The sequence below is a fragment of the Neodiprion virginianus genome, chromosome 3 (genome assembly GCF_021901495.1).
Source record: "Neodiprion virginianus isolate iyNeoVirg1 chromosome 3, iyNeoVirg1.1, whole genome shotgun sequence".
Classification (NCBI taxonomy): Eukaryota; Metazoa; Arthropoda; class Insecta; order Hymenoptera; family Diprionidae; genus Neodiprion; species Neodiprion virginianus.
In genome coordinates, this window is record NC_060879.1 from 20,490,816 (window position 1) to 20,516,117 (window position 25,302).

A 25,302-nucleotide genomic window follows, 5' to 3' on the forward strand; every position below is an offset into this window, starting at 1 on the left:
CTTTCGCAGTATTTTCTCCTCGGTATTTTGAAGAAACCTCTTTTTACTTTTAATCGTAAAATATTATCCAACCTAACATTGTATCTCTGTAACTTTTTATTGTACTTGTTTTTACGACAGTCATTGATTTATTCATTCGTTTTACTTAGCTGCACGAATAGCGTACAGCGATGCATTCCGATCGGAAATCCTGCATTTATGTATATTTATATCTTATATACCTATGATATGGACACTGTATGCATGGGCGTTAATTAATTCTCAACAAATTCTTGAGAATCAATTGATATGCGGTATATGTATACGTGGAATTTTCTGCGTACACGTGTGTTACATGAATATAATATTATACATATATCTATATATGCACGTATAGATATATTGGTACATGCGTAATTTACATGTATAATTGTGTATGTCCCACGCACCGCCTCTGCTTTACCTGCAGGCATGTGTGTTAATTCAGTCTTCACGTAGCGAAAGCAGTCGCGGTTTGCCCGTTTGAAAAAGAAATTGACAAGTATGAAAAAAAAAAAAATTGATGTAAAAAGGGGAATTACCTAAAACCAAAACATAATCTGTGCTTTTTTTTCCCGCATCTAATTTGCCGGTAATATTGTATAGATGATACGAAAATGGTATACCTAGTAGACAAGTTTGAAAACGGGTTTTTGACGTTAAGCGATAAGTGATCAATCCCACTTAGGTTGCTATTTTGAAAAAGATAATTGCGAGATTTGAAATTGTTTGTAGCAACAAGAATAAAAATAAAAAAAAAAAACGACTGCTGTAGGAAACTTTTGAATTTTGTCCCTGTGATTCAAAATTTTTTAAAAAGTAAAATGGTCAAGGAAAATTTGCTTCGAGTTCTCGAATCGACTCAAAATTATCGTCATCTGTTGAATGTATTATTCTATCTACCGATATATGTATTTTGTTTATTTATATATTCGTCCGTCTTTTGCTAATCGAGTAAATTTCCAAGGTCCAAAAAATCAACGAAAACTTACTCATAAATTTGACGGTGAAAAAACCTGCAACAACAGGTCGCATTTTATTTATTTATTCTTACTTTCAATCTGGTTCAAATCCGAGACGGTTGTCAGGTTTATTATAGGTATCAATCGAGTTAGCATGGAAGAATTTCCACTTTGTAAATATTTATTTTAGCCGTGTTTGAATATGAAGCATATATTTCGAAGCCACGTATAATATTATATATAGAGTGAGGCTTCTCTGGTGTCAAATATGTGTAAAAGAAAATATTCAGTGCGATACGCGGTACATACATTGTACATGTTATACTGAAGAGTCGTTTGAATAAATTTATCTTCATCATTCAATTTCCTGTTTGTGAATTATCATATCCTATCGTGTAAATATACACTTGAATAATAACACGGAGAGCATGTTTATGTACGATATTCTGGTTCTTACATACATTCCAGCTTTTAATAATGTTACAGGTTTATTATGCACAGCTTTGATTTTAAAACATATTAATCTTTTGCTAAATAAATTGTCATTTATTATAGCTACTTTATTATAGACGAGAAATACGAGGAATATTCCCGAATTTATTATTCTTAAACAATTCTGATTGATTGCATTATAATGACTGCATATGTATAACGTATGTTCAAACAATCTTTTGTATCATTTTTGTTATTCGAAAAGATAAAGAAGATATGTAATACGAGTCATTACAAATCATCGATCGAAAAGGCAATTTTTGTTTTCTTACTTCGGCGTTGTACATTTCGATACCAGAGTTTTGTTTCTTTTTTTTTTTTTTTTCTTCTCACGTCAGAGCACGAGAATCTATGACGACGAAAATCATTCAGCAGAATTCCTCAGTCTGGAAATGAGCGCTCAGAGGAGCGGACGTGCGGAAATCGCACTCCGCGAATTTCGAGCACCAGGACTAGCGCTCCGTGGTTCCTACGCTCCAGGTCCTTTACCGGGTGAATTTTAACCTCCAGGACGAGCGCTCCGTAGTTCCTACGCACTGCAGTGAGCTTTTGAGTTTTAAAGCTAGTATGTTTTTAATTATTGATTCAAGAATAAAGAAAATAATACTATCTCCAAATCTCCAGCAACCGCTTCGTGTAATTGGAAAATTTACAATCTTTATCGTTGGTTTGAAAATATTCTTGAACGTAAGAATGTCAATGATTTGATTAAATCCCGTCTGATCTTTGACAAAAGAACCAAAATCTTGGTCATTTTACGACCATAAAATATAAAGCACAAAAATGTACTTCGCGAAATCTTTGTACGGTTCAGAAATTCAAATTACGGTCCACTTTCAATTTGGGTACAACCTGTTGCCACCAGAGGGTTGGCAACGCTGGTCGGGTCCGCCAACCGTCATAACTAAAAATTTTCACAGTTGAGGACAGTTCTCGTTACATAATACCGCATTGACCTGTCATCTGAACTTATGACGGTTGGTGGAACTGGCAAAAAACTGCTTTGCTCTAGAATTTCAGCGCGTGCGCTTTAGATCGTTCGACCGCTAGTTACTCACTCCGTATGCATGTTTGTATGTATGTATACAGAGTGCGTGGGCATGAGGGGCGGGGGGGGGGGGGGGGGGGGGGCACAGGTGCAAGTGTAAACGAAGAGCCATACAAACTTTGCGTGATCCTAATAAGTATACATATTTATGTTATACCATGTATACTCGTTACATGTGCCTTTGAAAACCATTAAAAAAAAAAAAATAAGAGAATCAGGCAGGATGAAGAAAAAAAGGAAATAAAAAATAATAATAATAATAATAATTAGGTACGAATAGAAATAAGAACAGAAATTCTTTCGGATTATTCTTCATCGTCGATACCGTACTGTAATGAAAGGGCGGGAGTTGTAGCGGAACTTTGCGACAGAGAGAGGGGAGAGTAATTAGTTTCGCTCTCGTCTGGGATAGACAGTCAAGTCAGTCAGTCAGTGAGTTAGTAGAACTTGGAACTCGGTTGGGTCAGTCTTTATTTCGAACTGCCTTAAGTGCCCGTTATCACCGAATTTTACGCGGTTTTATTCGAGAGTGCGTATATTGTGTGTGTAATATTAAAATAAACGTGCATAAGGTATTTCATTTTGTCCTGCAACGTGCGTCGCGGTTTTGTAAACATTCCGTTCAACCATTCCATGTCTCTTTATTTCTTTCACGGAATCGCCTGTACGTGTTAACTTTCTAATTTCATCGATGCAAAGTTTATTGACAATGAGATTGAGTTACGGCATTTAACCGATATTGTAAAATTACATATCCACATCAATTTGGTATGGATAATATTTTGTCCGTGTTGTGATCATTTCTTTGTTTATTTTATTTATTTATTTTATTTTATTTTTTTTCTATTTATATTATGCACACAGTTTACGAATCGATTATTGTAGAGAGGAGAGGGAGAGAGTTAGAGAGGGCCGCTTTATGTCATTTTTAATTCGTTTTAATCTAATTCGTTCACGCTTTGATGCGATAATCACCATCGTATGATACGCCGTGGAATTTTTTACTCCTGCGTATTATGTGTGAATCATTTCTTTGGATACTTGTCTGTATAGCCTAAACCAATATTCACACTGGTCAAACTTGTTTTAACGATATTCTGGTAGTTAAAATACGAAATAAATCGAGACAAATAAGTAATACAGAAAAGTCAAGAGAATTTATTGCGTGGAAATTTATTTATATTTAACAGCGTCGTTCGATTCTTCGCGCATATTAGAGACTTTTTCAACACAAAGAAACTATCCGATACGTATAAATTGTACTGTGAGTACTTTTCAATTTTTTGCAAATTTTAGAAATAAATTACAATGCCCGATCGTAAAATTCATTTTTTCAACCGCAATGAAAACGTACAGATTTTGAATATTTCAAGTCATTTTTCGGGAGTGATAATAATTAATCACTAATAACAATATTTTAGTACATTGTTGTCATACACAAAATCATAGTTCTAAAGTCATTTTTCTTATATTATCAAAAAACCAGACACCTTTTAACATGTTATCATATAATCTCGATCATTATAATCTTATAGATAATTTTGCCTATCAAATTTCTCAATTAATTATATTGTTCGGTCATATTATGATATATGTAGAATATAAAAGTGAGTTCTAAAAGTTTCCGGTCAGTATCAAAATTAGAATGATATTTCTCACAATAATGATACAGCAAGAGATTATTAAATAACTGATTGCGGTGTTCGGTTGATTATTCATTCACTGTAATTTTATGCACTGCTATATTTAGGTTCGCATCACTCGCTTATCGTCTGTTTAAAGCGAAATTAAGTCTAACGATAAGTGAAGAACTGTTAGAAATATTCATGTTAAATGCGAACAGCTTCCTCGAGATTCAGTTTTATAAAGAATAGGATCACCGTTATTATAATTTATACGTATTTCATCGTGAATATCGTGCCTAATTTATAACAATAATCGCATTCACATACGAAATTTAAGAGCTTATAAGTATTCATTTGATCTTTTAATTCCAACAGTCCAACAAATTTTACTTGATTTTCTATAGGTATAATAAAGTAGCTATTCAAACGCCGTGTTAAACACGCATAACATGCATAATCGCTAACAATTCACACTAATTAATTATTGCATGTAATTACCATACACCGATATAAAATTTTCCAGCGATAAATTCGTTTATCTTTGATACGTATGAGAAATAAAAAATAAAAATAAAAAAAATGTGGAATGATTAACCCTTCTCAATTTGTATCTATACCGAGGACTCGCAGTGAAAATAATTCCGTGAAATTGTAACCATATACGCTTTATCGTTCAGCTGTATAATATATGCGCTTTATCAATTAGATAACGTCAATTAGCCAGAATTGATATTCACACGGATAAATAAACCCCTCTACACCTCGTAAAAAAAAAAAAAAAAAAAAAAAAAAAAACTGATCTCCCTCAATTCTTCGGTCGAATTATTTATTTATTCTCGTCATACTTGTTACGTGTTTAAAGTATATCATTATGTGTTGTGTTACATATGATAGGTGAGTGATTTATTCACTGTTACAAGTGTGGAAGTATACGAAACCAACGCAGGTTTAAAACTCGAGACGAGATAGTTGTAAAAACGAACAGCAATAAAAAAAAGTATCGAAAACCAGTCATAAAAAAAAAAAAAAAAAAAACTTGAACGTAATGTGGCTGAAAGATATGTGTGATGGTGCATTGCCTGCTGCACAATTTATGAATTCAAGGCTCAACGTACCTAATGAGTAAGTTTTTTTTATTTTTTTACACACCCACAGCATAACATAATGTGATACAATTTATAAATGACGCAATACTTACTTTCATTATCTATGTACACGCGATTTTTCATCGTGTCGGAATTATATAATTATCACATGCACAGCGCACACTGAGCTTTCTTTTCTTTTTTTTTTTTTCTACGGAATATACAAAAACCTAATATTCAAATCTGATTACGATTATACCGAATGTCTAATTACATGGTTGAAAAGGATAAGATTGAATTGGATTTCTTTTAATCGGTAATATCGACGAATTGTTTGCAATACTCTGATTGCGAAGTAAAAAGTCTGAGTGTAATAAAATCATGGGGTATTTATCTCGTTTACAGCGTTTCCATCCGTGAAAATTTAATAAATGCTGATTGAATGACAAAAAAAAGAAAAAAAACATCCGAGAGGTCGGAACGCCTTGCGAGTTTCCAGTGCAGAAGTTTTCACAACTTTCTTTGAAAATCTGCCAAGCTGACAATCTTGAGGAAAAAAAATATTTAGCGTGAAAAAAAGTACGAAACACAGCTTTGATCATTTGGAAACAGGTTGAACAGCTGTGACTGATATGAATCGAGTGGAATTCAATTTTAACGTTATCTCCTTGGCGTAAAAAATTAATTTACAACCATCGCTTTGTAACTAAATAAGAAGATTACAATATATTACATATAATAGAAATGAATGCTTTAAAAATCGCTTGAGATGAATTTTTTCCCCAGCTTATCAGTTGAATTTCAAAAATTTATAAATTCTCCTGAAACCCATAATAACAGGTTGAAATTAACAATTTCGAATGCGTGATTAATCGTCAGTAATCGAAAGATATTAATTTTCTCAAAGATTTATTTCAGACGATTTTCCGAGACTTCTACTCCACCGAAAAAAGTCAGCTTTGGTTCATTCAAGTTGAATATAAAAATTCAATTCACCTGCCGTTATCATTTTTCAAACCGATCGATAATTCAAACTGTCCGATGTCATTGTTTTACTGATAATTTTTTATTCCTTATTTTTTTTTTTTTTTCTTATCAGATTGTAAGCTTGATTATTGGTATAAAATATTTTTTTTTACTCTTCAAACTGCGTGGGAGAAAATAACGATGAAAATAAATCTGCAGCTGCGTTGTGCGTCACAACGCAGCGGTGCCTGTGGAAAAATTTACTCATACCTGCCGCGCAGTCGGCATCTGCTGTTACACTGGAACACATCGTAATATTATACATACTTTGTAAATTGTGAGCAGTAGCCATCTATATTCGCGAATTTGGTCGTACAGCGGACCGCAGGTTTTAAAACACTCTTAAATGCTGCAGCAATCTCTATTCCCGATTTAACTAATAAAGGCCGATTAATACTGTGTCTATCAGCCACCGATCGATCTTTATAAACCGATAATTAATTAATAGTTAAGTCACGTAACGACTTGGAGATTATTTAAATAAAAAGTGGTTAAAGAGTGCGCAATTTGTCTTTCGTCGTGCAGCGAAATTCACTTGTCAATATGATTAATAACTTTTCGGATAATTTTTAAGTTATGTTTACTGAGTTAAAAACAATGCTGTAATATTTATTGTAAATATTGTGTATGATAAAACCGCGCACGACATTCTGCGTTGAAAACTACGCAATACACGCTCGTGAATTTGATTGAATGTGATCGAATAGTCGACGAGGTTGAATTCGTCGGTAATGTGAACGTAACGAAATACGAACGTAAAGTCCATTAGTTTAAATATTCAGGGTTTTTGAGATGGTGAAAAAAAAAAGAAAATAGTAGATTAGAACTCGATCGACAAATCTCGTGTATTTTTTTTTGCATTCTGTAAATTTTCAGTGACGACAGTTATCAATTTCTTCTTCTTCTCATACATACTCAGAAATACGTACATAAATATATTCGCCACGCTAGCTTGCAAAAATAACAGTGTTGCAAGTTTTACGTCAAGAATCGTGTAACATAATTTTATCTATTAGTAAGTCATTACTTTGGGGCCGGGTTGATGTTCCGAATTTGAAAAGTTCCGAAAGCGCCTAATTCCGAATTATTTGGTGGCGCGATTTGAAGTAAGGAAGTCGAACTTTTACGAAACGACAAAATTTCGAAGGGTCGAAAAGCCTATGGATCAAAGTTCCGAAATGCAAGATTCCGAAAATTCAAGTTACGGTAGAGCAAAGTTTTGATAGGGTAAAATTCCGAAAATTAAAATATACTCACGCAACGTAGTTTACTCAACAAGAAAAAATCAGAATGACCAGGATTCCGAACGTAAAAATATCGAAACTCCAAAACAACGAAATGTCAAAGTGGTGAAATTTCACCAAGCTAGAAATTTACAGAACTGAAAATCTTCGAACAGTCGAAATTTCGGTGTTTCGAATTTTCAATTTTCTCATTTTCACACTTTCGAAACTTTGATCTTTCTTCAAAGTTTGGTTTCCCTACTTCAAGTTTCGCGGAAAAAAAAATCGGCATTTCGTGCTTTCGGAACTTTTCAAATTCGGAATTTCAACCCCGCCTCATTAGTTTCTTTGAATTAGATAAACTCTTTAAAATATATAACAATATGTTTTCGACAAACGCGGGGACTACACGTTGACAAATTGCCTTTTTGCAATTATTAATGTAAAGAAGAGAACAAAAGTGCTTTGTGTAATTATTGTCCATTATACGTTATACTTGAAAGAAAAGTTTGCTGTACGTGCAGGCTAAATATAAATCGTGATTAATCGCCACCTCGAAAACATATTATAAGTATAAAGACAGTGATGTTTTATCTGACCTATCGAATAAAAAAATATATACATAAGATTGCTAAACCATGTTATTATGCGAGAAGAGGCTCTCTTTGTTAAGTGCAGGGCCGCTTTTTCCGTCAACGTCCCGCTATTCTTCTTTTTTGATTTGTTTTTTTTTCCCTCGGGGATCGTACGCTAAATAATAGCACAATAATGTAAAAAAATATCGGTTGCAATTTTTCTCCGAGGTTTTTTTAAACCTGTTCTTTTCCGAAAAATATAGATTCTTCTTTTATCGTGACAGATGCGAATGGCTCTAATTTTTATAACGGTAAAATTTGACAAATGTGATTAACAAGTGGATGAAATATTTGCTGAAAATTTGCTCAAGTTTACAAATGAAAAAATTTCATCAATCCATCGAAATCGTTGAATCTGCTGATAAATTATGTAATTCCTCGCGATTCTTGCCCAAGAAAATAACGTTTGAAACATGATTGAAAAAATGAAACAACTTCGAAACGAAATACCCGAAAAATACATACGAATGATACATATATTAAACAGAAAAATGGTGAAAGTATTACCTAAGTGAAAAAATTCTTTCTTTTTCAAAAGTTTAGCCGCGTTGGATATAATTGTTTTCACGACCTCGGGAAGTTAAAATATTTACTGCTGAATAAATAAATAAATACAAAGTACAAGACGGCTGAACTCGCGAGTATAAATGTCAATAAGCCGATATTCGTTCAAGTGCCTTGTACATTCGACTGCGTTACTAATTAATACGCGCATCATTATGCTGTATGTAAAATAGTGCGCAAGAGAGAATTTCACCGATTTCCAAACCGATTTGTACGGACGATTCGCAGATCGATAAATAACTGATTACTTAATCGCGTATTCAAAATGCCTGGGTGGCTATTTTCCATCGGCCACGACGCTCTCCCCATTGCTACGAATAATAGGTAAGCTGTAATAGCGCCGAATGACGAGATCGAGATTTAAAAAGTGAAGCTCTGCAGTTGATTGATTGGGAGTTGAATGGATTCAGTTTTAAAGGAATAGAAATATAAAACCGCATATGAAAATAAACATTGTTCAGTTATTAATATATTTGAAAAAAATTGGACATAATATTGTCATGTTTTTTTTCCCCCCCGTTTTCCATCATTTTATTATTTGGCCAGTTATTGTGGATTACGATCGATTTTGTATTTACAGATTAATTATGCACGAATCGTTTACAGTAAATTCTAAATATGGCGTTAATATTCTCTCTGGGAGAATAAAGTTTATCAATTTCGTTCAATAATTATAATTGGTGAATCGGAAATTCAGTTACATATCAACAAGATCACACGTAATTCGTGATTTAAATTATTTCACGAAATGTTGTATTATAACGAGATCGAGAATCTTGATTGGAAAATAATCGGTTCCATTTTGCAATCCGCTTAGGATCGTGTTTGTGTTATTCATTTCTTTCCAACAAAGTCCATCGGGCAACGGACCTTCAATTTTTTTCATTTGCGTGTAATATAGAGTTCAGTAGCGTGTAATAATATGCTGTTATCGTATATATGGTTGATTCTAGCGATGGCTACTGAGCTAAGAATAATCGATGCATCGATTAATCGAGTTCAAAAAAAAAAAAAAAAAAAACTGAATCGGCGACAATTATTCGATTATTTCGCATTTTTTTGAAACGATGTATTTGAAACTAAAATTTCATTTATCGTTCACTTATTACATCAAATAGGTACTTACAATTAGTAAGGAAGACAATGATAATAATTGATACTTTAATCACATAAATTGATATTGTTTTGCGTCGTTCGTGGGAGTAAAAAACAAAAACCAATTGTGCGGAAAAATAATCGAGTCGGTCGATTAATCGAGTTTCAAAAATAATTGATTATACTCGATTATAACCGGTAAAAAATAATCGATCTAGTCTAAAGTCGATTATTTTTGGTCGTCAATTGATTCGTTTTTGTTAATTAAGGAAAGGAGCGTCAAATTCGACGCGAAGGATTGTATTAATCTCGAAAAATCAAGTATCATTATCATGCCAAAGGATATTATTTCAGATAATTTTGTCACCAACAACGAGGCAGAATCCATTAAATTTACTGAAATAATTTCGGACAGTTTTTTATTTGTTGCCGAAAATTCCCATACCGAAGGGTCCGTAACCCGTCATCACGCGGTCAACAGGTCTTGCCAACTTTTGTGTTCATATTCATATTGTTCATATATTTTGTGACCAACACGTTAAATTTGCTAATTTTAAAAATATCCCTTTTTATCTCTGTTCCAGAATATTTGTCAATAGAAGTCTGCATCTCGAAAATATCAAGTTCTATGGATTCGATATGGACTACACATTGGCTGGTTGGTGTCAAATTTTATTGATTTCTCTTAACGTTAACACTTCGCTCGATTGAAAAAATATTAATTATATCGACTAATCCGGGTGACGTAATGGAATATTATGTCAACTCGTTTTAGTCACTTTTTTATTTAAATTGAAAAGTTCGCAAAGAGACCGCGTTCAAATTTGTTATTCAGTATTCCACCATCGTGTAATTAAACCAATCGAACTAATGATGTTACAGAACAATCTTCTGATCTTAAATATTTATATTTATGTGAAATGCGAAATCGCTTGAAACCCAAATTGTCAATTTTTATCCAAAACACTAATAAAAAATCACGGGTCATTTAAACTGAGTTGCGACCTGAAATTGTCATTGGACCAAATGTGTGTCATATTTTCTATCACTTTAGATTCATTCGAAAATCTATGTGTTTTATGCTAAACATTTTTCTATGGAAGTATATTTTTTTACAGAGTACAAATCGCCGCAGTACGAACAGCTGGGTTTCAATCTTCTCAAGGATCACTTAGTGTCTCTGGGCTACCCGGAAGAAATTAAAGAATTCGAATACGATCCGAGTTTCCCTGTAAGAGGCTTATGGTTCGATACTCTTTATGGAAATTTATTGAAGGTTGACGCCTACGGAAACATTCTCGTATGCGTCCACGGTTTTGAATTTCTCAAACAGTAAGCTACACGTTTCTCGTTCCACGATACCGAGGCATCCTTTCTTTCCCAACTTCCATTATTTGTAATCATTAATTTATCCGTTGTTTCAGCTCCCAAGTTTACGAACTTTATCCAAACAAGTTCTTGCAGCTCGACGAATCGCGAGTTTACGTACTAAACACTTTGTTCAACTTACCTGAGACTTACCTGCTGGCGTGTTTGATAGACTTTTTCACAAACTCACCTCAGTACACACCAGAAAAGACTGGCGTAAAGGCCGGCGAGCTCACTATGAGTTTCAAGAGTATTTTTCAAGATGTCAGGAACGCCGTTGACTGGATACATCTCCAGGGAGATCTGAAAACCAGAACTATACAGAATTTGGACGACTATGTTAAAAAGGACGAAAGGCTACCGATGTTCTTGACAAGGATCAGAGAGAATGGTGCCAAAGTTTTTTTACTCACAAACAGCGACTACGTGTTTACAGATAAAATTATGACCTACCTCTTTGACTTTCCTCACGGAGCGAGAGTGAGTAGTGTTGTATATTTTCAAAATATATAAATGTCACAAATACTTTCTCTTCATCTTTTTATTCTCGTTTCATTTTGTTTGTTGCTTTTTTAGCCAGAGGATCCCCACAGAAATTGGAAAACTTATTTCGACATTATTGTTGTCGATGCTAGTAAACCACTGTTCTTTGGCGAGGGTACGATCCTCCGTCAAGTTGACACCAAGACTGGGGCATTGAAATTGGGAACTCATAGAGGACCTTTACACTTAGGTAGACTTGGAGAAAAAAAATAATAACAAATCTGATAAGACTTTTATGGAAAAACTCTAATTCACCTTTGTGCTTTTACAAAACACAGGCGAAGTATATTCAGGCGGTTCGTGCGACGTATTCACTGAACTAATTGGCGCCAAGGGCAAAGACGTTCTATACATTGGTGATCACATTTTTGGTGATATATTGAAAAGCAAAAAAATACGGGGTTGGAGGACATTTTTAATCGTTCCTGAACTCGTTCAGGAACTTCATGTTTGGACAGACAAATGTCAGCTGTTTGCAGAACTCCAAAGCCTTGACGTTATGCTCGGGGAAATGTACAAGTAAGTGTGTTCGAAGCTGGCATGCAATTGTGGTGACATCAGAGAAGTCACAACTAATCAGAGAAAATCAGAAAACTCGCCCAACATTTTTGTTTTATCTGGAAATGAGAATCTCGTTTTTGCATTTATTAATTTCTTTCGAAGTAATACTTTGTAACCTCGGAAAATTTTTTGAAAACAGAAAAGTAGAGAGATTGCGATTTTCTGACATTTTGGTTGTTATTTCCTCAGCTTTTTTTTTCCAATTAAAATGACCGGTTTTTCATTATTTTCTTTGTAGAAATTTAGATAGCAGTACAAAAGAGAAACCAGACATCTCAAAACTTCGGGCGTCGATAAGGGATGTTACGCACAAAATGGACTTGGCTTATGGTATGATGGGTTCTCTATTTCGCAGCGGAAGTAGGCAGACGTTTTTCAGCAGCCAGGTCGTGAGGTATGCCGACCTCTATGCGGCAACGTTCCTGAATCTAATTTACTATCCGTTTTCCTACATGTTTAGAGCACCTGCAATGCTGGTTGGTAATCCCAAGATGCGTTTCCGGATCGATAAACGGTTTTTATAAATAATTATTCATAACGCGATGCATGTTTTTGTCACATATTTAGATGCCTCATGAAAGTACGGTCGCACATGAGCAGAGATTTGTTATGGAAACTCCAATGATCAGTCGATCTCGCACATTCAAGCTCACAGACGAGGAAGAAGATCAGGGAAAAGTATTCAGCGTAAGTTTTCACATGGAAATATAGGCACTTCCGTGATAGCTAATTACAGAATATTAACTAACTTTGTTGTATCCTCTTAGCAGGGATTAGTCGACATCGATCATACAGGGAGCCAGATACCACATGCAAGGCCTGAAACACCTAGAAATGTGACACATACTCACGACGAAGATTGTAGCGACGAAGATAGCGACTCGCAAAAGCAGGCCAATATCGAAGCACGTAAATTGTCATTGAGAGAAGTAAATTAGATAAGCCGTTAGATGTTGACTATTGATTATTCAGTTTTTAAACTACTCGAATTTTGGCTTTCACCACTGGTCAAATTGTTTGAAGCTTTTAGCCCGTTTATAGGCAAAGAAACAATTGATAATTCTACACGTTGGCGTGTTGTGTAATTAAAATATTGCCGATGGTCTTTATGTAATATACATGATATTGTATACGACGAAAAAAATTTAGTTATAGTAATTATTGTTAAGCAACAAAAAAGGACTAGCAACGCCGACGGGTGAATTCAACAAATTGAGAGGGCAATATGCCCAGTCGTTTACTTAGATTAAGAAGAAATGTTAAACAAATTTTTAGATATCTAGAGACGTTGTATATCATCTGACAATATTGTAATCGTTACATATTACCGTATATGATATGAAATTATAATAAATTATTTTTTATTTACGTTCAGTCAATACTATAGTAATCTTCATAATATATAATAACTTGGAAGGTAGGGGAAAAGAAATCTGCAATAATGGTGCTTGCATGTTGCTAAAGTAGTTTTTACTAATCAAATTAATTTTAAAATGGAGGAAAAAAATGTCAAGAAATTGGAAAGCACAGTGTAACAAAAGTCGGAATTCAAAGTGAGATACGTAGCTTAGTTTTTTCACCAGATATTTGAATTATACATACGTACAAAATCCAGAATTACATAGTTTGCATACGTATAAGCATACAGGTAGACAGAATCTAGCGCTATTTAAAAAAAATTGAATTTACTACGTTATGAATTTTTTATAAATAAAATTTATCTTATACTCCTGACAGGCTAGTAATTTTGAAATCCTGGAATGACATGACATGAAATTAAATATAGCTAGTGACGAAACACACCAGACGAACTATATCGTTTTAGTTGAAATCAAAAAACTGATCGATCATGAAACAACCGTTCCCGTCTATGATAGTATGTAAAATGAAATCCGTTCTTATTAGACAGTGTAATAAGTACACAGTATAATTGTTCTGTGAAATGAGAGTGTATTTTCGTTATTTACTACGGTGTAATCTATTTTACATGAACAGTTCGTCGAAATACTCTTCGAACTCTTCCTCCCTTGATTTTTCATTGCTATCTATGGGCTTGTCCTTCCAAATTTGCGATTCCTTAACGGTTTTTTCTTCCTTTTTGTCGTCGACTTGATCTTCCTTTTCAACTTTAACTTCAATCGCGTCCCTTACCATACTAGTAGACGTCGCCAAAACTTCTTGGACGTCAACAGTTTTTCCTAATCGTTTTAAAGATTTTCTTCTTTTCACCTCCCGCTTTTTACTATGATGATTTAACTTGAGAGAACATTCTGGACAAAGTCCTGGAAATTAATAAATTTATATGTACTGAACAAGGAAATTGGTCATAATTTTTTTACAAACAAATGTCGGAGACTCACTCAATTTGACAAGCGCGTTTTTCTTCTCTCCATGCTCGACATAACCGAAATTTACTTCCCAAGTTTTGAGCTCATTCTTTTCTACACACCTCTTGTTTCCACATTGAAACTGACCCTTGCCTATGACAACTTCGTTCTCTGTTCTCCATCGGAGAGCAACCTGAGTTTTAAAAGTGGAACATAAAGCAATGGCGTATTACAAAGCAAAAGTAAAACGGATCAGCGGAAAGAGGTACCTTGTTTTTTTTGTAGTGGGTCAAATCGGATATGCAGTACTCCTTGAACAATTTGTCATAGTATTTTTTTGCCAGTCTAGTTTCCCACGAATCGGGTACGTCGTTATCTTCGCTGTGCCATAAAAATCTGTGCTGATCCCGAATAACATCGGCGTCTGTTTTGTCCCGCGACCTCGAAAAACACGCCGAAACGTCATGATGAACAGGAAGATTATTTTATTATCATCATGTCTCTGGTCAACAGATAACTATCATTCCATCTATTCGAATGCATTTCGAACCTTGTTTTTTTTTTTTCTAGTAAGTAATTCTCACTTACGTGTCCCGTTTCAAGGTTATGGCTGAACCTTTTCTCGTTAAAAAATAATCGTTCATCAACTTCTTGTGACGATCATATGCCGAGAGGTTCGCATATGCAGGAAACATTATATCAACGTTTCGGTTTTTCCATTCAATTACTCGATTTTGCAAAAAATCGCGCTAAACGCGGCTGACACTCAAATTCGTCTTTCTGCACTTGTCAGATGGATTCTTGGTTACGTTTATCTGTAGAATAAGTCTATGAATATAACGCAGTGTGTGAGTAGAAATCGTAGATTTTGATTGGCTGGTTTAAAATAACAACCAATCAGATTCTACAATTTCTGCAGTTACGCAGAAGTGTAGCCATCATCGCCATTTGTGTTCATTGTTGAAATTGAAATGCCAAATTATATACCGCCCACTAAAATTTATTTACTGTCAATTTTGTTTACCCCGATAGCTAGTTAAAATTATAAAAAATAAAGTTCGATAGACTGAGTAATATACTTAACTGTTTATCACCCGTATAAGAAATCAGCCAAAAGGCAGTAAATTAGCTAGTGTAGCGATCCCTTGACACATAAAGCGCTCAAGCAGTCAAATTCGTTCCTTTATGATTCATATCCAAAGGAAAACGTTTAGAATTATTTTTCACTGCTATAGAAGTTGAAAACATAAAATAAAAAGTTATATATGAAAGATAATTAATAAACCAATACAGAGTTCTGAAATTTACAAGACCCCAAATGTGAATAGTTTTGATACGAGTAGTTTACGCATCACGAGTGGTCGTGGTCTTTGCACGTGGCCTCCGATGCTTTCTGCTATCAACCGCTACTCTCGGTAGAAGTTTTAACGTTTTAAAAGATCGCTTTATTTCGTTATAATAGGAATAAGTTGCATTCACCGTTGTTGTAAAAATGATCAAAGTACTGAATCACTGTTGTTTCGATGCTCGCGCTAGTCTTACAGATAACCTTAAATCCTATGTTATAACCCTTGACGCAATTCCCTACGAACTCGGATAACTAGTTTCAAGACGAATACAACTGGCTAGGATATTATTACGTATATTATACTGTGAGTGTAATAACATGTAACACTTTCAACGAAGCAAAAAACATTGTTAAATTGCTTTTAGGTTAATAATCGAATACAAGTAACCTAACTTTAACTGATATTTGCCCGCCGTCTTATCTGTAGCAAAAGCATTGATAAACTCAAAGGAAAACTTGTTACTAACGTCATCCGATCGATTCATACCCGCAATCACCTAAGTTTCACAGTCCAATCATCACAACACAACTCCATCAATACCCTTTGATTTCAGAGAATGAGCATAGCTCGTGGGGTGACCCAACTTGGAAGTCGGGTCAATCAACTGAAAGAACAAATATTCTCACCAAAAAACTTATTTTACACCAATATCGCAATTTCCGTATCTCTCTCCGGCGTTGGTGACATTCTAGAACAGCATTACGAAATTCTTCAGGTAACGCAATTCCGTATTTTTTATAAATTCAAAACTCATAGCTAATACATATTAACAAACATAAGTATACTTACATTCAGGGTACCTGGGAAAAATGGAGTCCTGTAAGAACAAGTCACATGGCGATATCTGGTATGTCCGTCGGCATAGTGTGCCATCACTGGTACAGATTTCTAGATCGAAAAATGCCGGGTAGAACAATTGGCATTGTCTTAAAGAAGGTATTGGTTGACCAAATGGTGTGCTCTCCTCTTTGCATAGGAATGTTTTTTGTAACATTGGGTATACTGGAGAGAAATACCTGGACAGAGTTTAAGCAAGAAATCAGAGACAAAGCCCATCAGTTGTATCTCGCAGAGTGGATTGTCTGGCCACCTGCTCAAATCATTAATTTCTATTTCTTACCCACCAGGTTCAGGGTGCTATACGATAATACCATATCTCTTGGCTATGACGTGTATACCAGCCAGGTTAAACACGACAAACCAGTAGCTGAAGATAAATCTGAATAACTCAGGCATTTGCTAGATTTATCACTACTTACCTAGTTAATTGAAGATATTCTGTGTTAGAAATTGACAAGAATATTATACCATTGAATTCAAATCGATGTCATGTACTACGAAAGACGAAATTCATGTTAGTTTTAATGTATCTAATTACTACAAATATGACTCTGGGAAATGGTACCAAGTGTTTTTAGATTTAAATATTATTTATATCACAATCATAATTCAAGTGCGGTTTCTAAAAACCATTGTATAAAGTACAGAAATATTAAATTATATATGTGCTAGAAGCAGTGTAGGAAAGAAGAATCAACTGTACATAGGGGTATTTACAAAAGTATGAGCAATAGCAGATTTTAATAAATTCAACGATTCTTTAAAATTTCTGTCGAGGGGTGAATCACAAGGGAAATTTGGTATACAGTAGGTAGGTAATATTATGAGATGTTTGGAGATGATAGGCGAAATTGCAGAAAGATTTTGCTGAATTATCAGACTTTTTTTTAAAGATATCTAGGGATTCTTACAAGTACTGCAGGAATTCGAAGAATTTTGAGACATTTTTCAAGATATTGCAGCGCAATAATAAAAGAAAACGTTTGGTGATGTTGAAGAAATGAAAAATTGTACGAAATTTCGACAGTGGATTTTTTCGAAATTTCGACAGAGTACCCCTCGATTTTCGTTTCCGTACTTTTAAACACGATCCTAGTTCATTAACTGGCAGTGAAACAACGATGAAAATATTCAAAACATTCCATCGTGTATACCGATTGGTACCAAGACAGCAATAAAGAGCAACAAGTTTCGCGCAACATGCCTCCAGTCATTTGGTACAGCATAAGGGGCCAGAACATGGGTCAGCCGGCAAATCTAAAGTGGTAAAAAATATTTCAAAGCATTTTTGCATTTTCATAATAAAATTAGATCACCAATAACTGTGGTTCTTACCTCGTGACTTGCGCAGATAAAAATAAACGATGTGACTAGCAGATTGAGCACTGGAAATCGTGGTAGTAGAACTAAAACTCCATGGGAATCTGCAGCCAGCCAAACGTGTCCCTGACCAACAAGCGTTTCCAGACTAATCCGACCTAGACCAGCCAAAAGCGCAGAGTGCTTTCCTCGCAGAGCCAGTGATGCATTTCTTAGTACAATGTATCCGACGATCTAAGCACATGTCACAAAATTTTTACATTCGATTACACACTTATACATGAATGGACAATAGTGTTACTTCATGCTGGCACAACAGAGTTTTTCAGCTTCAACAGATATTTAAATTACCGGTATAAAAGCGACATAAGAGTGAACTTCTTCACATTCTGAGGCAGAATGGCAAATCATTGTGAATGTACTATACGCAGCAAGAGAAACTAGTGCCAGTACAGGGGCCAGTGCCATTCCAGGAACATGATCAAGCCTCTGCAGCACTAGCAGACCTGCACCGAATCCAACACCCCAAGCAACACTGTATCTGTCGACACGCCATCGGGACCACCATTCGCGTATATCGTCATCTGTGGTTACGAAAAGTGCCTTCCATGGGCGGGTCACGAAAACCTTCTCAAAAAACACCTGACCGGATTTCGATCCAATGATTAATATTAGAATGGATGGTTAACAATATTTCTAAATATATTAAACCAACCTCGGACATGTAGAGAATAGTTATGACACTCATAAGTCCTAGTAATTTTAAGGCTAGGTATAACAACGCCCTTGGGCCGTGCTCAGCCAAACTCCCTGAGTGAACTCTAGGCGGTAACCAAGCCAAGACATACACGACCAGGAACCAAAATGAGACCAGTGGAACGAAGTGGTAAAACTGATATGGTCGATTCATACACAAGCATAACGATACAGTGAGCAAATTGAGCCTGAAAAGAACCTAGAGAGCATCGACAGGTAGTAAGATTTTTCAATTGTTTTATTTCTTTTTCTTCTTTGCGGACAAAGAAAGGACGAATTTTCTTGCCACCAAATTCTCTTACCCTCGCAAATCTGACCAGGGATACATCCCCCCTCTGCCAGAAATAACAGAAATGCCCGTAGCCTGATAGAAATAAGTAAGCAGAATTGATCAGCCTTAAGTGCATGTAAATCGGGAGAACATTTCTTGCTCCCGTTACATGGTATATTAGCACTACAGCTTGCATAAGTCCTCGCAACTCATCTGTTTGCTCTCTGTTTAGAGCTCTGGGTCCTCCCTCTCTTTCCTCGGTAAAAAACAGACCGAGAGCCAATATGTATCCCAAGGGTAACCAGAAGCTGAATTCGCTGTAGTATTTGTTTTCTTTCATGAAGAAATTCGTCCTGTAATGTTTCAATACAAGTTTAAATTAAAATTTCAGTATCTTGAACATGATGGGTTCTGGTGCCCAGCTTACCTGTCGCATAGGTAAAAATATGCCAAAATAACTGATAGAAGTGCCAGCGAGGTAATTAGTGAATAAAAATTCTTCTCCTGATTTTGTTCAGACTTAGGATCATCGCATTCGGTTAATTCATCGTTATTTTCCACCTCCTGGAGCATCACTCGCGAGTACAAGTGGCCTGAACGGTACTGATTAATTCTTCGGTAAATCCAAGCACTGGTACCCATTACTGTGCTGAACGATCAAAGCATACCAATTAAAGAAACAGGTTGTTAGGAATGAGATAGAGCAATTTTTTAACTCTCACCACAATGCTAAGACAGAAAATGTCAGCAGTTGTAAAGTCGTGGCAGCTTCTGGATAGCTGCAACAACTGCCATCATCAAAATTCATGTGATCATTACAGTACGTGTTAAGCAGAAGTTGTACTTTGTGGCGCAGCGACAGAGGGCTAGCCAGATAGCCGTCTGGACTTTGTTCCAAGACTCCAGCACCAACCAATTTACTGCTCTCCCAAAGATGGGCCGAACTGTGAGACAGTATCTGTTGAGTGTTAAATTTTTTTTTCTTCTCTTACCGAGTTTAGTTGAGGGGGTATATGATAAACGGCTAAAAAATTGGGTGACTTTTGGGAATTTATACCTCAACAACCGATGATTCCATTCGTTTGCAATGTATTTTATTCAGACGTGTATAGATCAAACTTCTTTCACGTGTTTTTTTATCCAAATTGTTTTTCGGCAGCACTGTTATTGACGATAAAGTCAACCATTTCACTTGGTGGCATCTTTTGAGGTGCCTATGATATATCAAAAACAGCTCAACTAATTTACGTATTTGGTGCCAATATTCTTGGATAGTTAATCCTCTTCGCTACCATGTCACTTCTTTGCCAATTACAATTTTTTTCTACTTTTTCGTCAATTAAATAAAAATTTCCTAAATTTTGTTTCAAACAGGTGCCATTTTGGCAGAGAAAAAAATTCTTGTATGAGAAAGAGGATAAACTGGCCAAGGATACTATCTTTAAATTTAGAGTAAATTCATAGGCTATATTTGAGTTTTCGTGGACACCTTGAAACATGTCAACGAACGAAATGGTGGACGTGATTAAAAATAACAATGCTTTCTACTAATTAATTCAAATCAAGAAAAATGTATGCAGATAAAGCTCGATCTACAGACTTTCGAATAAAACAAACCCCATCAAATTGAATAATTTGTAGTCAAAATGTCAATTTATGAAATTCACCCACTTTTTATGCTCTTCATATGCATATACCCCATTAATCGTTCTTAATTGCTAATACATCTTATTTTTTTTTTAAAGTTAAAATGATGTCTCGAAAAATGTCTGCTCTGAATCACCTCCGTAGCTGCCTTGTTGCATACATTGATCTTTGTGTTGTCGATACTGGAAAGTTGCGAGGGAAGTCTTTCCTTCAGTACTGGATCCTGCATCATCCAAAGAAGTCTAATTCCCTTTTCAGCTAAGGCATCTGCAGGTTGCACGAGTCTGACAAGTCCTCTACTGTAATAGGTATATAACTTCACCTCGCTAGCGTTGTTTACTAGAATATCGGCTGCTGCACACCCGGCAACTACCATACTTGGTGCTGGGCCATCCTAAAATATAGCAAATCGCTTTACGTTTGAAACTTTAAATTTGTTTTGGCTTGATATTGCTGTCAGTGATTCTTACACACCATCCAGCCTCTAAAATCTTCTGACATAGTATCATCCAATCTCGGCCGCCACAGGAACTGTACATTTAGTTTTAATTGTACGTCATTGAAACTCAAATCTGCATTCTCAAGCAGCTTTGCTGAGTCTGCAGGTTTTCCATCGACGCTGAACTGTGATACAAACGACTTGTACAATTGCTGAACCCTGGCATCTCCGGTGAATACAAAGTGGTTTCGGTGACCCATGAATGCCAGATACCTGAGGCATCTCCGGCTGTCCCTAAGATTATATCAGGACCAATTTGAAGAAATAAGTAGAATAAATGAAAGGTGTAGATTAGGCTCAATAATTCAGTTGAAACTAAAATCAGATTCCCCAGATCGACAATCAAGAATCATCCAAAGTAATGTTATGGGTCGATTGTGTGTCTTGCAGTTGTGATGTTTTCACGTATTTACCAGTTATAGTCTTACTAATTAATTAAGAAATCATTCTGATTTGCTATATTGCCTTGAAAATAAAAAAATCCACAAAATAAAAAATAATTGTAAGATTTCAAGTTGCAGCATTTGAATTTAGTCGTAAATTATCCAGTTCTTTAACCAAATAGATTTCAAGTCATGAAACGTAGGTATCAGTTTCCATGTATATAGAGATAAGAAATATTGACTATAAGATTAAGTTGCTCAATATGAAGTGAAGTAATGTTTCCCATGTATCAAAAGTTGGAACTCCTAACAACTCTCTGAAATTGCATTTTCAAGAAGTGATAGATTAACGAATTTCGTTTACTAACATGCTGTTATAGAGCAATATTTTTTGGATACTTAAAAAATATCATCACACATTATGCGTAATAGTATCTGTAAATAACTATAAGACCCAATTTATAGTACGAGGAAAATTTTTTTGCACATGATTTTCCCCCGTAATGTAAAATACTTGAGAGCTGTTTCGAAGTGATTTTGAATTTCAGCTAAAGCGTATTGTGTATCCTACTTCAGAAACACAATTAGGTAGAAGAAAAGTGAGAAAAATGTATTCTTTTGTGATTGTACACTCCATTTACAAAAAAAAAAATCCATGCCAATTAAAGCTTCTTCATAACAAAATCGAATTCTACAGCTAGAAGACAAGAAAATCTCACAGTTTTGTTTTCGATGGTTCACAAAACAAAGATTGCTTTCCAGTAAATAACTATTGATTGGAACTATTTAAAATAGTTACGTTTGGGTATAATGATGCATCATGCATCCATAGGGTTGCCATTCCTTGTCACCTTTATACCTTCCCTCAGTCAAAAGCCATCTGCATGAGTCACTCCCTTAAAATTCAAGGAAAAATTGTGCAGAATAAAGAAAGAAGTAATGAGATTTTATTCTCACAAATATTCTTTACCGTAAATAAGATGCATCACACCATGATATACGATAAAACAGAGAACTAAAGCTGCAGCAAGTTTTTTTGCACTAGCAACAGTTATCAGGCTTATGAAGTGCTCTGCGGACGTCATTCTTTGTTCTTCTGTTTAATTTTTCGTTGTATTTTTTTTTCTCTTAACGCCGCAAGCGGATTATTTGAAATTTCTGAAATTATCCCATTCCTTAAAAAATTTCTTTCACCACCGGCACCGAAACCTTTTTCCTAGTAGGCACCATAACCTCAAACCACCTCGGTAGCTTGAAACAAGATATTTTGTATTTTTCATATGGCGTGAGTAAACATTGTCAAGTTCAAATCTTATTCCGGAAATAATCGCAGTGATTATTTTACATCGACATTTTTTGTTTCCAATTTTTACACGCCGCAACTTTAAACGTCAAACCGTGATTAACGCGTCAAGTCCCAGAAGAGATGCAAAGTCAAGTTTGAATGTCAGATATATTTGTAATTCCAGGTCAGGTTAGATTCAATGGCTGAATGATTTTGGACATTTTGGACCGGTTTGAAACTGACTGCATGCGGTGCACTTTGAGTGTGATTTCCTCAGTTTTCAACTAATAGCAACGGCAAAAATCTAGGAAAAACATTCTGAAAAAAAATTTGCATCGGCTGTTCTCAATGATCTATAGCTCTAATTAAAATTGCCCAATTTCAATTCGTTGTTGGTATTTCTTAAACTTCAAAATATACCCAATTGAATGATAAGAATGGAAAATGGAAACACAAATCAAAAACCCACCCATAATATTAATAATCGCTCTGGCGATTTCATGAACAATACAGAAAAAATTCAAAACCTATGATACAAATTTACGTTTGTGTGTAATCGATGTATATTATTGAATAAAGAGTTAGATCATCGAAAGGTCTAAGATAATATATAGCACAAAAGCGAACGATTGAGGAAATTAATTTTACACTACTCCAAAGGAAAACCGGAGTCATCATCAACTTTTCAAGTAGCTACCTTTTAGTATTTGTATGATTATACCTATGTATGTATGCATACCAGGGTGTGTGAATATAAATCATTTTTTTCTTGGAAACAGGTTCTAAAGTTTTGTTTAGGTATATAAATGCGCCTGTTAAGATTTAAAATTAAGATGTTGCGCATTGCACTTTTCTATTTTTGATAAGAATAACATGAGAAAAATTGGTTTTGCTCTTCTGATTTTCACAATTAGCTAACGATGCATCGTACAGAAGTAACAGGTCCCTAAATAATTTTTGATCTCAAATAACTTTTGAAAGAGTATATTTATCACAAAATGATAAGGGACCTTTTTTGCAGATAATTCAGTTCCCTACAAAAATATGCCTGTGAATTTTCTGTACGCATCTTTAGTTAGTTATAAAAATCACCAGGCGCAAAAACCATTATTCGCATGTTATTCTTACGAAAAATAGAAAAGTAGCTTAACTTTCAACAGGTGTATTTTTGTACCTAAATGAAACTTTCGTACCTGTTTCTGAGAAAAAAAAACAATTTCTTTTTGAAACACCGTAATCCATACGTAACATGTCGTGTATATATAAATATATATATAAATATATTTATAAACATATTTATAAATATATTTATAAATATTGGGGCTCTGTAGAGGCACCTGCGAAACCAGAATCTGTGCTACAGAAATCAATAGTGCCAGATTGTATAATTGTCACATTTATTTACAATTGTTTTTAATCAGTATAATGTATAGACACAATAACTAAACCCTAATATTTAATCACAACCACGTATTTGACTAATTTTAATATATCCCAGATTGAATAATAATATTGTACAATACACGCGTCATATGAATTATAATTTATATCTTGAAATATTGCACATCGTACAAAAGCCTCTTGAAAAATCTACGACCTTACTCATAGAATTTGTACAACACATTTTAAAAACGTCTCGATAAATATTTTAGGAAATTTGAGAATGAACATTTTTTTGTCTTATCTATATACAAACACACGCATAGACGTTACAGAAATTACATAATCGAAAGGTCAAATTTTTTGTCTATGCTTCTCAATTGGTGATGCAAATAAAATTTCTTCAACTCGCTAATTTCTGTACAGCCTGAGCTGATCTTCGAGCTGTTCCATTGAAGATACTTGAAAGGTATCGCTTTGTTCTTGGAGCAGCTTTAGGATGGCTGCTAACTGCTGTGCCTCCGCTCTGAAAAATATAAAGTATAAACACTAAAATGTGAAGATCAGTATTTTCCATGAGGAAAATCGATTCAAATACTCTTTCTCTATCGAACGTTGCTCCGGCGTGAGGTGTTTCTCAGCCAATTTCTGTTTCGCCAGTTTGTACTGAGTTTGCAAACTGCAGCGCTCTGCCTCAGATCCCATCTTCGCATCATGCTCACTATTTTCTACTGCCTTCTGTAATAATTAATCACCGATAACGATCTCCCAAAAGTTTAGTCACGCGACATTGACAGTCGTATTTTGTGAAACACACCTGCTTTATATCGAAAAAAGAACGCCCCCAGAAATTTATGCCAACAGCCAGGCACGAGATGATCATGCTGAAAGTGTAGAACCAGGTCAAATTGGCGTAATAAATTTGAATATTGCCAGCTAAGTCGTCGAACATCTCTATTAACGCGCACTCATTATTTTTTTCTCAAACGAAGATAAGTGT

General features: G+C 35.0%; 5 protein-coding genes across 21 annotated transcripts in view; 2 read left to right on the plus strand and 3 right to left on the minus strand.

The window, feature by feature from the left end:
- The window catches only part of LOC124301584 (cytosolic purine 5'-nucleotidase), a 26,675-nt gene extending 13,062 nt beyond the window's left edge, over positions 1 to 13,613 (plus strand). For 8 of the 13 annotated variants that reach the window (XM_046756818.1, XM_046756821.1, XM_046756820.1 and 5 more), the window contains 8 exons: positions 10,358 to 10,431; positions 10,892 to 11,105; positions 11,198 to 11,621; positions 11,718 to 11,874; positions 11,963 to 12,203; positions 12,484 to 12,721; positions 12,813 to 12,932; positions 13,013 to 13,613. In XM_046756818.1, coding sequence (XP_046612774.1) covers positions 10,358 to 10,431; positions 10,892 to 11,105; positions 11,198 to 11,621; positions 11,718 to 11,874; positions 11,963 to 12,203; positions 12,484 to 12,721; positions 12,813 to 12,932; positions 13,013 to 13,183 — 1,639 coding nt within the window. In that variant the 3' untranslated portion in view covers positions 13,184 to 13,613. The other 5 variants (XM_046756828.1, XM_046756829.1, XM_046756830.1 and 2 more) reach the window with 5 other exon arrangements.
- LOC124301587 (protein FRA10AC1) lies at positions 13,230 to 15,396 on the minus strand. The gene is made up of 4 exons (XM_046756834.1): positions 15,161 to 15,396; positions 14,842 to 15,013; positions 14,606 to 14,765; positions 13,230 to 14,527 (listed from the first exon to the last, which is right to left on the minus strand). The coding sequence occupies exons 1-4, from the start codon at positions 15,265 to 15,267 to the stop codon at positions 14,229 to 14,231; spliced, it is 738 nt and encodes a 245-aa protein (XP_046612790.1). The 5' UTR covers positions 15,268 to 15,396; the 3' UTR covers positions 13,230 to 14,228.
- A 504-nt stretch (positions 15,397 to 15,900) lies between these two features.
- LOC124301588 (mpv17-like protein 2) lies at positions 15,901 to 17,527 on the plus strand. 3 transcript variants are annotated; one of them, XM_046756838.1, is made up of 4 exons: positions 16,083 to 16,224; positions 16,475 to 16,636; positions 16,717 to 16,768; positions 17,049 to 17,156. In XM_046756838.1, exons 2-4 carry the CDS (start codon positions 16,478 to 16,480, stop codon positions 17,126 to 17,128), a joined length of 291 nt encoding a protein of 96 aa, XP_046612794.1. In that variant the 5' UTR covers positions 16,083 to 16,224; positions 16,475 to 16,477; the 3' UTR covers positions 17,129 to 17,156. The 3 variants fall into 3 exon arrangements, with proteins under 3 accessions (XP_046612793.1, XP_046612794.1, XP_046612792.1); XM_046756837.1 differs by lacking the exon at positions 16,083 to 16,224 and adding an exon at positions 15,901 to 15,987 and having other exon boundaries at positions 16,717 to 17,527; XM_046756836.1 differs by having other exon boundaries at positions 16,717 to 17,527.
- A 140-nt stretch (positions 17,528 to 17,667) lies between these two features.
- Positions 17,668 to 22,748, minus strand: LOC124301583 (N-acetylneuraminate 9-O-acetyltransferase). 2 transcript variants are annotated; one of them, XM_046756816.1, is made up of 11 exons: positions 22,608 to 22,748; positions 22,437 to 22,533; positions 21,230 to 21,488; positions 20,892 to 21,149; positions 19,831 to 20,066; positions 19,536 to 19,757; positions 19,140 to 19,461; positions 18,797 to 19,036; positions 18,433 to 18,723; positions 18,097 to 18,315; positions 17,668 to 18,018 (listed from the first exon to the last, which is right to left on the minus strand). In XM_046756816.1, the coding sequence occupies exons 1-11, from the start codon at positions 22,720 to 22,722 to the stop codon at positions 17,893 to 17,895; spliced, it is 2,385 nt and encodes a 794-aa protein (XP_046612772.1). In that variant the 5' UTR covers positions 22,723 to 22,748; the 3' UTR covers positions 17,668 to 17,892. The 2 variants fall into 2 exon arrangements, with proteins under 2 accessions (XP_046612772.1, XP_046612773.1); XM_046756817.1 differs by lacking the exons at positions 22,437 to 22,533; positions 22,608 to 22,748 and having other exon boundaries at positions 21,226 to 21,420.
- Positions 22,749 to 24,302: 1,554 nt separating this feature from the next.
- Positions 24,303 to 25,255, minus strand: LOC124301663 (uncharacterized). Of its 2 annotated transcripts, none has more exons than XM_046757020.1 (3): positions 25,120 to 25,255; positions 24,901 to 25,040; positions 24,303 to 24,828 (listed from the first exon to the last, which is right to left on the minus strand). In XM_046757020.1, the coding sequence occupies exons 1-3, from the start codon at positions 25,252 to 25,254 to the stop codon at positions 24,714 to 24,716; spliced, it is 390 nt and encodes a 129-aa protein (XP_046612976.1). In that variant the 5' UTR covers position 25,255; the 3' UTR covers positions 24,303 to 24,713. The 2 variants fall into 2 exon arrangements, with proteins under 2 accessions (XP_046612976.1, XP_046612977.1); XM_046757021.1 differs by having other exon boundaries at positions 24,901 to 25,037; positions 25,120 to 25,254.
- Positions 25,256 to 25,302: the final 47 nt, after the last annotated feature.

What these genes read in the sequence shown, in the direction of transcription:
- LOC124301587 (XM_046756834.1), bottom strand. Translation starts at nt 15,267, where the DNA reads ATGTTTCCTGCATATGCGAACCTCTCGGCATATGATCGTCACAAGAAG. An exon ending in CCCACTACAAAAAAAACAAG is followed by an intron (nt 14,766 to 14,841) that starts GTACCTCTTTCC and finishes TTTAAAACTCAG; the next exon opens with GTTGCTCTCCGATGGAGAAC. An exon ending in AAACGCGCTTGTCAAATTGA is followed by an intron (nt 14,528 to 14,605) that starts GTGAGTCTCCGA and finishes ATTAATTTCCAG; the next exon opens with GACTTTGTCCAGAATGTTCT.
- LOC124301588 (XM_046756837.1), top strand. Translation starts at nt 16,478, where the DNA reads ATGAGCATAGCTCGTGGGGTGACCCAACTTGGAAGTCGGGTCAATCAA. An exon ending in AGCATTACGAAATTCTTCAG is followed by an intron (nt 16,637 to 16,716) that starts GTAACGCAATTC and finishes ACTTACATTCAG; the next exon opens with GGTACCTGGGAAAAATGGAG.
- LOC124301583 (XM_046756816.1), bottom strand. Translation starts at nt 22,722, where the DNA reads ATGACGTCCGCAGAGCACTTCATAAGCCTGATAACTGTTGCTAGTGCA. An exon ending in AAGATTTTAGAGGCTGGATG is followed by an intron (nt 21,150 to 21,229) that starts GTGTGTAAGAAT and finishes GCTATATTTTAG; the next exon opens with GATGGCCCAGCACCAAGTAT. An exon ending in GCAACAAGGCAGCTACGGAG is followed by an intron (nt 20,067 to 20,891) that starts GTGATTCAGAGC and finishes AACACTCAACAG; the next exon opens with ATACTGTCTCACAGTTCGGC.
- LOC124301663 (XM_046757020.1), bottom strand. Translation starts at nt 25,254, where the DNA reads ATGTTCGACGACTTAGCTGGCAATATTCAAATTTATTACGCCAATTTG. An exon ending in CTTTTTTCGATATAAAGCAG is followed by an intron (nt 25,041 to 25,119) that starts GTGTGTTTCACA and finishes TAATTATTACAG; the next exon opens with AAGGCAGTAGAAAATAGTGA. An exon ending in CAACGTTCGATAGAGAAAGA is followed by an intron (nt 24,829 to 24,900) that starts GTATTTGAATCG and finishes TATATTTTTCAG; the next exon opens with AGCGGAGGCACAGCAGTTAG.